Source organism: Rhinoraja longicauda, chromosome 7, assembly GCF_053455715.1.
Source record: "Rhinoraja longicauda isolate Sanriku21f chromosome 7, sRhiLon1.1, whole genome shotgun sequence".
NCBI lineage: Eukaryota > Metazoa > Chordata > Chondrichthyes > Rajiformes > Arhynchobatidae > Rhinoraja > Rhinoraja longicauda.
The window spans coordinates 41,701,708-41,714,160 of record NC_135959.1 but is presented as its reverse complement, the minus strand read 5'-3'; the positions used below and the strand labels follow the sequence as shown (position 1 = coordinate 41,714,160).

Below are 12,453 nucleotides of genomic sequence, written 5' to 3'. Positions count from 1 at the left end.
TTACAGTGAAAAGCTTTTGTTGCGTGCTAACTGGTCAGCGGAAAGACAATACCTGATTACAATCGAACCATTCACAGTGTACAGATTGATGATAAAGGGAATAACATGAATAAAGTTTAGTGCAAGGTAAAGTCCAATTAAAGATAGTCCAAGGGTCTCCAATGAGGTCTATAGTAGCTCAGAACTGCTCTCTAGTTGTTGGTAGGATGGTTCAGTTGCTTGATTACAGCTGGGAAGAAACTGTCCCTGAATTATAATTGTTAATATCATTAATAATAAAATAACAAAACGTCACCTATCCATGTTCTCCAGAAATGCTGCCTGACCCACTGAATTACTTCAGCACTTTGTATCTTTCCATTACAATAATTTAAATGCTTGTATATCTTGTTGAATCTAACCAGCTATATTTTTCCTTTTTCTTGATTCAGGGAGTTGGTCGAAGAGTTACATCCATTGATGAAGGAAGCTCTTGAACGCCGACCAGAGGTTTGTTCTTTAGATTTTGCTGTCATGACATATTGTTAAAAATAGAATTTCAGCTTCTGGTACTTTTCCATTGACTGCATTGCCAAAATCAATCTTAAATTTTACGCTGACCCTAAACCAAATAACCTTTCCCTCCTCCTTCCCAGCCCTTTTGCAATAACTCTTGTTGTTGACACATTTAATTAAAAAACATTATCCTAGTGAAATGCACCACAGTCGAAATTCTGCAATTATCTCAACATTTTCTCTCCATTCCTGCACAGGCTACTTAAAGTCGGTGTTAGTTGTACAGAGGATATTCAAAGGCTTTTGTTTGCATTAATCTTTAAAGTATCTTTAATTCAGACTTTATCGGACTTTATCTTGCACCAAATGTTGTGCCCTTTATCTGTACACTGTGAATGATTGTATTCATGTATAGTCTTTTCTTTGACTGGATAGCACTCAAACAAAAGCTTTTCATTGCACCTTAGTACACGTGACAATAATAAACTATGTTAAACTAAACTAAACTCCATTTAATGGCAGTGTCGTTAGATCTTTATTTAATGTTACTTTCTAAGTATGTAATTAGATCATGTCTTACCTTTTGATCTGAATGGACATTTATTTTGTATTTATACTTCAGAACAAGAAGAGACGTGAACGACGAGACCTATTACGATTACAGCTTCTAAGAATATTTGAACTTCTTGCTGATGCTGGTGTCATAAGTGACAAGTAGGTTTACTGTATAAGAAAAGATTAACATGATTTTCCTTTGTATGATACACAATTTAGCATTGATTTTATACTTGGATGGAGGAATGTGATCTAAGATGTCACCTGAACATGGCAACTCTTTATGTGCTCTTCCCAGAGAAGGATCGACTATCATATGATACAATCACTACTGTTTAAAATCTCTTTTCTACCTGTCTTTATCTTCCCCTTTGCCTTATCTATTGTACTTGAGTTTGACTTGATTGTATCTATGTATGGTATATGCGATCTGTTTGGATAGCATGTAGAAGAAAGCTTTTCACTGTATCCCAGTACACATGGCAATAATAAACCTAAACCTACTCTTGGGAAACAAGAACGCAAAAAGCTATAGCAAGTCCTTAAATATCATTTGTAGTCTGGAAACAATTCAGTGTTTGTTCAAAAATTCACAAGAGTAAAGAAATTTTACAAAGTTAACTTTGCATGTTTTAGATCATGACCATAAGATATATTAGCAGATTTAGGCCATTCAGCCTATTTAGTCTACTCTGCCATTCAATCATGGCTGATCTATTTTTCCCTCTCAACACCATTCCCCTGAGACTTCCCCCCGTAACATTTGACCCCCCTGCTAGTCAAACCCCCATCAATCTCCACTTTAAAAATACCTGATGACTTGGCCTCCACAGCCGTCTTTTTTAACAACGAACTGCATGGAGTATATTATATTGCTTTTGTAATTTAGCACTGCTATTTGTTTAAAGTACATGATATTATTCAATTGCTAATATTTTCTGCATGTGAGAAGCTATTATTAAGTGTTTTCAAGTCTTACATGATAATTGACTAAATATAGTTAAAGACCTTTAATCCATGAGCTTTGGCATTTTCACCAAAAATGTGATGCTTAATGATCCTGGAGAAGTCCAGGTACAGATTTTCAAAATCATCAAAGAGCATGTCACTGATGTCAAGGTGTTTACTACACTTTCTCTTTGGCATTTAGTTTAGTTTCGGTTAGATTCATAGACCCTTCAGCCCGCCAAGTCCACGCCGACGATCAATCACATATTCACACTAGTTCAACGTTATCCCACTTTCTCATCCATGCCCTACACAATAGGAGCAATTTTTTTACAGAGGGACAATTAACCTACAAACCCACATGACTTTGATGGGATGTGGGATGAAACCAGAGCACCTGTAGGAGACCCACACGGTCCCAGGAAGAATGTGCAAACTCCACACCGACAGTACCCAAGGCCAGGATCGAACACGGGTCTCTGACAATGGACAATAGGTGCAGGAGGAGGCCATTCGGCCTTCGAGCCAGCACCACCATTCAATGTAATCATGCCTGATCATTCTCAATCAGTACCCCGTTCCTGCCTTCTCCCCATACCCCCTGACCTTATCCTTAAGAGCTCTATCTAGCTCTCTCTTGAAAGCATTCAGAGAATTGGCCTCCACTGCCTTCTGAGGCAGAGAATTCAACAGATTTACAAATCTCTGACTGAAAATGTTTTTCCTCATCTCCGTTCTAAATGGCCTACCCCTTATTCTTAAACTGTAGCCCCTGGTTCTGGACTCCCCCAACATTGGGAACATGTTTCCTGCCTCCATCGTGTCCAACCCCTTAATAATCTTATGTTTCAATAAGATCCCCTCTCATCCTTCTAAATTCCAGTGTATACAAGCCTAGTCTCTCCAGTCTTTCAACATATGACAGTCCCACCATTCCGGGAATTAACCTAGTAAACCTACGCTGCACGCCCTCAATAGCAAGAATATCCTTCCTCAAATTTGGAGACCAAAACTGCACACAGTACTCCAGACGCAGTCTCACCAGGGCCCTGTACAACTGCAGAAGGACCTCTTTGTTCCTATACTCAACTCCTCTTGTTATGAAGGCCAACATTCCATTGGCTTTCTTCACTGCCTGCTGTACCTGCATGCTTCCTTTCAGTGACTGATTCACTAGGACACCCAGATCTCGTTGTACGTCCCCTTTTCCTAACTTGACACCATTCAGGTAATAATCTGCCTTCCTATTCTTACCACCACTTATAACCTCACACTTATCCACATTAAACTGCATCTGCCATGCATCCGCCCACTCACACAACCTGTCCAAGTCACCCTGCAACCTCATAGCATCTTCCTCACAGTTCACACTGCCACCCAGCTTTGTGTCGTCTGCAAATTTGCAAATGTTACTTTAAATCCCTTCATCCAAGTCATTAATGTATATTGTAAATAGCTGCGGTCCCAGCACCGAGCCTTGCATTACTCTTCTAGTCACTGCCTGCCATTCTGAAAGGGTCCTGTTAATCCCTACTCTTTTCTTTCTGTCTGGCAACCAATTTTCTATCCATGTCAGTAACCTACCCCCAATACCATGTGCTCTAATTTTGCCCACTAATCTCCTATATGGGACCTTGCCGAAGGCTTTCGGAAAATCAAGGTACACCACATCCACCGGCTCTCCCCTGTCAATTTTCCTAGTTACATTCTCAAAGATTTCCAGAAAATTAGTCAAGCGCGATTTCCCCTTCGTAAATCCATGCTGACTTGGAACGTCCTGTTACTGCTATCCAAATGCTCCACAATTTCGTCTTTTATAATTGACTCCAGCATCTTCCCCACCATTGACCGTCTCCGGTACGCGGTTGGCATTGATGGCACTGCCCTGAGCTGGTTCGCTTCGTACCTCAAAGATAGGAGTTTCGCCATCAACATAGGCAGTTATTCCTCTGCTCCAGCTAGCCTCTCCTGCGGAGTTCCACAAGGCTCCATCCTAGGCCCCATTCTCTTCTCTCTATACATGCTCCCCCTTGGCCAAATCATTCAAAGGCACGGCATTTCTTTCCACTGCTATGCCGATGACACTCAGCTTTACCTCCCCCTGAAACCCAACAACCAGTCAAATTTAAACAGCCTCTCACACTGCCTTGAGGACATAAAATGTTGGATGGCACAGAAGTTCCTCCAATTAAATGAGAGCAAGTCTGAGATCATCCTATTCGGCCCCCCCGACTCCATCAAATTGATAACAGGCAGTCTTGGAAGTCTATCCTGCCTAGTCAAACCGCATGTCAAAAACCTCGGCATGATATTTGACTCTGCATTAAAATTTGATAAGCAAGTCAACGCTGTGGTAAAAGCCAGCTTCTTCCAACTTCGAACCATAGCTAAAATCAAACCTTTCCTCCAATTCGACTACACAGAAAAAAATCATTCACGCTTTCATTTCCTCCCGTCTAGACTACTGCAACTCCCTATACACTGGGATCAGCCAATCTTCCCTGTCCCGCCTGCAACTGGTCCAAAACGCCGCAGCGAGACTCCTGACGGGTACCCGTAAAAGGGACCACATCACCCCGATTCTGGCCTCTCTCCACTGGCTCCCTGTACGGTACAGAATCAACTTCAAGCTCCTCCTATTCACGTATAAAGCCCTAAATGGACACTCCCCCCCCTACATCAAAAATCTTCTAACCCCCCTCTCTAACTCCAGGTCCCTCAGGTCGGCCGACTTGGGGCTACTCACTATCTCGCGGTCTAGGCTTAAGCTCAGGGGTGACCGCGCTTTTGCGGTTGCAGCTCCTAGACTGTGGAACAGCATCCCTCTCCCCATCAGAACTGCCCCCTCCATCGACTACTTTAAGTCCAGGCTCAAAACCTATTTATACTCCCTAGCGTTTGAGGCTCATTGAGGAGGCGCTGTGAACTGTTTGCGTGCTACTGTATGTTTCATTTTTTTTTCCCATTGGAACCTAATCAGATGTACAGCACTTTGTTCAACGTGGGTTGTTTTTAAATGTGCTATACAAATAAAATTGACTTGACTGACTTGACTGATGTCAGACTAACTGGTCTATAATTTCCTGTTTTCTCTCTCCCTCCTTTCTTAAAAAGTGGGATAATATTAGCTACCCTCCAATCCACAGGAACTGATCCTGAATCTATAGAACATTGAAAAATGATCACCAATGCGTCCACGATTTCTAGAGCCACCTCCTTAAGTACTCTGGGATGCAGACCATCAGGCCCTGGGGATTTATCAGCCTTCAGTTCCATCAGTCTACCCAACACCATTTCCTGCCCAATGTGAATTTCCTTCAGTTCCTCCGTCACCCTAGGATCTCTGGTCACTAGAACATCTGGGAGATTGTTTGTATCTTCCTTAGTGAAGACAGATCCAAAGTACCGGTTCAACTCGTCTGCCAATTCCTTGTTCCCCATAATAAATTGCCCCGCTTCTGTCTTTAAGGGACCCACATTTGCCTTAATTATTTTTTTCCTCTTAACATACCTAAAGAAGCTTTTACTATCTTCCTTTATATTATTGGCTAGCTTACCTTTGTACCTCATCTTTTCTCCCTGCGTTGCCTTTTTAGTTATCTTATTGACGCTACGAGACAGTAGTTCAACCAGCTGCGCCACTATGCCGCCCTAATGTGGTGCTTGCCACAAGGTTTAGTTTAGAGATACAGCGTGAAAACAGGCCCACTGAGTCTGTGCCGACCAGCGATCCCCACACATTAACACAATCCTACACACACTAGGAACAATTTACACTTCTACCAAATCAATTAACTGACAAACCTGTACGTCTTTGGAGTGTGGGAGGAAACCGAAGATCTCTCAGAGAAAACCCACGCGGGTCACGGGGAGAACGTACAACTCCGTACAGACAGCACCCGTAGTCAGGATCGAACCCGGGTCTCCGGCGCTGCAAGCGCTGTAAGGCAGCAGCTCTACCGCTGCGCCACGGTGCCGCCCAAGGTGATTGTGACAGTCTCATACCATAGCTGTCAGATATGTGAAAAGATATCTCCCATCCATAACTCCGTGAGAGATGTGAATAGTGATACAAAAGGACTCACTCTTGCATATAGAATATTTTAGCATGTTGTTATTCTAATAACATCTATATTAGTCTTTAACCATTTTAACTATTCTTTCTTTGATAGCACCAACGGAGCTTTGGAACGGGACACATTGGCACTGGGGGCCCTGTTCTTAGAATATGTTGATTTAACCAGAATGCTGTTGGAGGCAGAAAATGACAAAGATGTTGAAATTCTAAAAGACATCCGAGCCCATTTTAGTGCAATGGTCGCCAATTTGATACAGTGTGTTCCAGGTAAGCTTAGCTGTTCCATTTCTATTTTTATACGGGGGGTTGCTGTTAATTTCTTGGTCCGCATGTGGCAAGTTTCATTCTGAAAGAATTTTCCAAAAATAAAATTTATAACATACCTTCTCTTTTTCATATATTTATCACAAGAAGGTCTAATAGATTTTAATAACTACACAACAGGATAAATGTTATTATTTTAGAGGTTTAGCGGGTTATTCAGGGTAAGCTGGCTAATTGGATACACAATTGTCAAGTTCATTTTTATTACTACTGACCGTTAAAATTTATACAAATAAACATATTCTTGAAATGACAAAATAAATAACTTTGATACCTGATGTATTATAGTGCAGGAATTATAATATGTAATGTTTATATATTCTGCTCTTTTAGGAGAGCAGTAAAAGGGAAAAAATTAGAAGATAAATATCTCATTAAATTTGTCATGTATTTTTTTTGCTCAAGTATTGAATATTTGGAAGTGATTTGTCCATTGCCCACATTTCATATTCATTAAACTGCAACTCATACCACATGATAAATGTTTAAACTGAAAGATTTTGAACATGAATTCCTCTCATCATGTTTGGGAACAAACTGCAGATGCCAAAGATAGACTCAGAGTGCTGGAGTAACTCAGCTTTCTAGTCTGAGGAAGGGTTCAAACCCAAAACATCACCCATCCTTTTCACCAGAGATGCTGCCTGACCTGCTGAGTTACTCTAGTACTTTGTGTCTATCTTCGGTGATTCTTCTTATCAGTGTGTCGAGTTTCATTTTAGTAGAATTGTATGTGGTGATCTTGCATAGTCAAATAATTGAATATATTTTTGAATTATAGTCAATCAAATAAGAGCATGATTCTTGTGGCCAATAGTTTATATTGTTTAAATCATTAGATGATTATTGCTCAGACTGCAAGTTATTTGACTTGACAAATTCTGTTTAAACGCAATGGAGTAATCCTTCACATTGTACCTAAATATTCTTGAACACAGAGTGCTGTTAACAATGGCCTGTTTCCTTTATCATTGTTACTTTTTTGCATATCTTTTATTCATTGTTCTTTATCTCTCTACATCATCATCTATATCTCTCATTTCCCTTTCCCTAACTAGCCTGAAGAAGGGTCTCGACCCGAAACGTCACCCTTTCCTTCTCTCCAGAGATGCTGCCTGTCCCGCAGAGTTACTCCAGCTTTTTGTGTCTATCTTCATGCCAAATAAGACCTACTTATTTCCCTAATTTGAAATATACCCTGATTTTTTAGTAAATTTTAAGACACTCTTTTTCTTTATTTTCAAAAGTTTAATCATGTTAACTAAAATTCTCAGGCTTGTGCTGAGCCATTAATATCTCATGAAATCTCGTATAAGAAATATTTTAAAAATTGGTGCTTTGTTAAATTATTCATAAAGTGGGATTTGTATCTAATGTTATTGCTGCTCTTGCCTGCTATTTTGGATTAGACCCCCCCCCCTTTGAATTAATATGTGTATTTTCTCAGTAAAAGGCACACTTTATCCATTTTAGTAGCAATGAAGAACAAACTGACAAAAGAAAGCATTACATTCTGTGAGCACAAATTGGACAAAGAATTAAGGAATAGAGAATTAAGGAAAACATAACCTGTAAATGGAATTATATTTAAAATGTTCACGTGAGCATTTTCAGTTTACAATGGCAGTTCTCTTGGTATTGATGTATTTTAATAACATAACTTACTTATTTAAATCTTTTCCATACATTGATTATAGGTAAGAAAAGACACAAAGTGCTAGAGTAACTCAGCAGATCAGGCAGACACCATCAGGCAGCATCTCTGGAGAACATGGATAGATGATATTTCGGGTCGCGACGGTTCTTCAGACTTCCGACCTAATGTCCCAACCCAAAATGTCACCTATTCATGTTCTCCAGAGATGCTGTCTGACCCGCTGAGTTACTCCAGCACTTTGTATCTTCTTTTGTAAACCAGCGCCTGTAGTTCCTTGTATCTCTATCTTGATTATTAATATTCCTTTTGCAGTTTAATAATAATGATTATTCAAAATATATTAATAGATTATAACCCAAATTCAAATCATCATTTGTAATGTTAAAAAAATTCGCCTCGGTCTTCGTGTCGCCAAAAAAAAAAAAAATTGCTGTATAAAATTGCAGTGCAAGGGGTATTGCAATATCATTAAACAAGGTTAACCTCAAAAGCATTATATTCTAACGCAGGAATGCTGCAATTGAAATAATTTGTTTATTATCTAAAGCATATAACTCATGGTAAAGCCATACCTACTATTCTTTCATATGGCTTTTCATCTCAGTAAAGGTTACATCTTATTTTCCCTCTGTAGTACATCACCGCAGATTCCTATTTCCACAACAGAGTTTGCGCCACCATCTCTTCATCTTGTTCAGCCAGTGGGCAGGGCCATTTAGTGTTATGTTTACTCCTCTGGATCGGTACAGTGACCGAAACCACCAAATCACAAGATACCAGTATTGTGCATTAAAGGTATGTTTACCCTTGATTGGTCTTGGTCTTATTTAAGTTCCCCTCAAGTTCTCAATGATTCAATGATACTTTATTGTCACATGTAAAATTCTTTCTTTTTACATACAATTCAGTAAAGTCTTACAGCAGACTTCACCTAGGCAGTACGTAAAGAGTCGCCACATTTCTGGCACTGACAAGGTTTTAAAAGTTCTTACGTAATACTTAAGTCTTAGCTTCTCGCAGAGGGTGAACCAGGCCTGCCGCCACATGTGGCCACAGGCAGCCTGTTCTCGGCAGCTTCGCACTGGGTCTCCTTTGTTCTCTGAGCCCCCAGCCCGCCTGGTCCCCCTTCATTCTTGGCACCCCCCTGTCGGGTCCCTCTTTGTTCTCGACGGCCCCTGGCAAGATCCCTCTCCGTTCTCAGCCGCCCTTCCACCGGGTCCCTCTTTGTTCTCTCGGCCCATCTGCCGGTCCCTCTTTGTTCTTCATTATGTGTCACTATTGAACAACATGGAAGGGCTAAAACAATGATTCAGAGGCACAAACGTGTTGCCTGATCCACTTTTACCAAGAATGAACAGGGAAAAGGAGGTTCAGAACAGGGCAGTATATGTGGTGGCGAGGTGGAGGGTGTTTGTGAGGGTGGCAATATTTCAGGTGGAGAGGTGAGTTGGGCAGCAAGGCAGCACTTGGGTGAGGGGAAAGGGAGCAGGATATCGCAGTCAGGGGATGGATGGTGATCAGATAATCAGGGAGCAAGATTGTACTTGTCGTGGCAAAGACCTATTTAAAGACCAAAGCAACATGGTAGGGATGAGCAATTAATTGGTATTTTATGCAGGAAGGGAAGAATTGTACTGTTACTTTTGTCCAGGTCAGCTGGATCAGTGACAAGCTGTATCCCAAATGGGTTCGACACAAAGTGCTGGAATAACTCAGAGAGTCTGGCAGCATCTCTGGAGGAAAAGGATGGTTGATGTTTTGGGTCGGGACCTAACTGCTTTCCCAAATGGGGTGGACAGTGCATGCACATCAAAATGTAGGATCCTGTACATTGGAGGCTGAAGAAGCCCAAGCCCAGAGACTAAAGAAGGGTCCCGACCCAAATTGTCACCTGTCCACGTTCTGCAGAGATGCTCCCTGACCTGCCAAGTTACTCCAGCGCTTTGTGTCTTTTATTCTTAGATAGTGCAGGTTGATAATGAACTTGCACCATCTGCTGATGGGTGCAGCCTGAGATTGCCTGTGAGTAGTGATAACTGCATACAGAATTCACATGCTGTCTGAGCAGATGCTGCATATGCTATTTTCTATTAGGATTAATTCCCCTGGACGTTTTGCTCAAATCCAAGCAGAAGGTACACAGGCTATTTGATTCATTACTGGAGAAAGATTGTTGAAGTGCCCCAATTGGCCTATGTACAAACATTCTTGGGATACTTGGACCTTTGCTCAAACCCTTGGGCTATTGCAATGTGCCAAGGCAAGAGCCCAAGATGCTCGTAATTTAACTCCTTAACCTGTTGGAGTCAAACAGCCCATGCCAACGCTGTGGCCACAACGCTAGTCCCATCTAGTGTTGGCTCCACCCTTCCTTGGTCATGTTGCCGGCCATGATTCCCCCCCCCCCCCCCCCACACTTTCAGTCTGAAAGGTTCCAACCCAAACGTCACCTATTCCTTTACCCAGAGATGCTGTCTGACGCTGATTTACTCTAGCACTTTATGTCTACCACTTTATATAAACCAGCATCTGCAGTTCCTTCCTATAAACCAGTCCCAGCTGCCCATGTTTGGTCCATATTCCTCTAAACCTTTCCTATCCATGCACCTGACCAAATGTCTTTTAAATGTTGTTATAGTATCTGCCTCAACTATCTCCTTTGGCAGCTCGTTCCACATACCTACCACCCTCTGTGTGGAAAAGTTGTCCCTTATGTTCCTGTAGCATTCCAGTGATGATAAACTATAAATTCTCCAATATATGTTCTACATTCCAGTGATATATGAACTATAAATTCTCCAATAGATGTTTCCTTAGGCCTTCCATGTGAAATCTAATTAAGTACACCAGTTCCCCTTGGATTCTGTCAATTTCTGCTGAAATTACACAATCATGTGACTGAAATAACGGTGAGCCGAAGAGCCTGTTTCCATGCTGTATCTCTAAACTAAACTAAACTCTATTGAGAGAATATGGAACAGTAGAGCACAGGACCAACCAGTCCCTTCAGACTACAATGTCTGTGCCAAACATAACATCAAGACCAAATCTTATCCGCCGACACTTAATCCATATCACTCCATCCCCCGCCGATCCAAAAGTCTCTTAAATGCCACTATCGCATTTGCCTCCTATCTGAATAAAAATCTAAACTGTAGTAGCTATATTTTGTTGGATTTGTCACAGATTAAGATGATCATTCTGTTTTTTTCCCCCTACTTTTAGGCAATGTCAGCTGTGCTGTGCTGTGGCCCTGTGTTCGATAATGTAGGTCTCTCTCCAGATGGTTACCTTTATAAATGGTTGGATAATATTTTGGCATGCCATGATCTACGGGTAAGAAAATTATGAACACTGCGGATCAAGTAAGGATCAGAGAGGGGTTGGTAAACAGCAAGGTTTGGTTGCTGGAATTGGGGTATAATTTATCAGAGACATAGAACAGTACGTCACAGGAACAGGCCCTCAGCCCACAATGTCTGTGCTGAACATGATGCCAAGACCATCATTTATCCACCTGCACATAACTCGTATCTCATATCCCTCCATTCCCATTCCCATGTGCTTATTCAAAAGTCTTTTAAACATCACTGACATATTCGCTTCAACCACCATCGGTGGCAGGGTATTCCACGCACCCACTACCCTCTGTGTAAAAAAACCTGCCCTGCACACGTCCTTTAAGCTTTGCCTCTCTCACCTTAAAGCTTTCTCCTCTTGTATTTGATTTTTCCAACCCGACCTATGGCTCTCATAATTTTATATATTTCTTTATTAGTACAGATAAGTCTGGAAATATCCTTTGAAATGCACCTCTATATAAGTTTGGTTGGGCCACGTTTGGAGTATTGTGTGCAGTTTTGGTCGCCCCATTACAGGAAGGATAAGGAGGCTTTGAAAATGACGCAGAGTAGGTTTACCAGAATGCTGCTTGGATTATAGGGTTTCAGCTACAAGGAGAGGGTGATTATTTTCTTTTGAACGTCAGAGGTTGAGTAGAGACTTGGTAGATAAGTACATTTAGATACTGTCAGAACCTTTTTTCCAGGGTGGAAATGTCTAACGCTGGAGGGCATAGCTATAAGGTGAGGTGGAAAGTTTAATGGAGATGTGTGGGACAGGTTTTCTACACAGAGTGGTGGGGGCCTGGAAGGCACTACCAGAGGTGGTGATGGAGGCAGATATGATAATGGCATTTAAGAAGCTTTTAGATAGGCACATGTAAGTGCAAGGTATAGAGGGATATGGATCATGTATAGGCAGACGAGATCAGTTTAACTTTACATCATGTTTGGCTGTGCTGCACTGTTCATGTGTTCTATGTTCTAAGAATTTCCAAAGTACAGGATTTAGTAATTCATTTGATAAGGTCCCACACAGGAGATTAGTGGGCAAA

General features: G+C 41.3%; 1 protein-coding gene across 3 annotated transcripts in view; it reads left to right on the top strand.

Annotated features, from left to right (window-relative positions):
- Positions 1-12,453, top strand: part of LOC144595191 (protein furry homolog) — a 144,967-nt gene that overhangs the window by 57,470 nt on the left and 75,044 nt on the right. For all 3 annotated transcript variants that reach the window (XM_078402361.1, XM_078402360.1, XM_078402362.1), the window contains exons 24-28: positions 432-489; positions 1,118-1,209; positions 6,171-6,343; positions 8,692-8,852; positions 11,283-11,393. In XM_078402361.1, the coding sequence (XP_078258487.1) occupies positions 432-489; positions 1,118-1,209; positions 6,171-6,343; positions 8,692-8,852; positions 11,283-11,393 (595 nt within the window). The remainder of the gene's footprint in view (positions 1-431; positions 490-1,117; positions 1,210-6,170; positions 6,344-8,691; positions 8,853-11,282; positions 11,394-12,453) is intronic.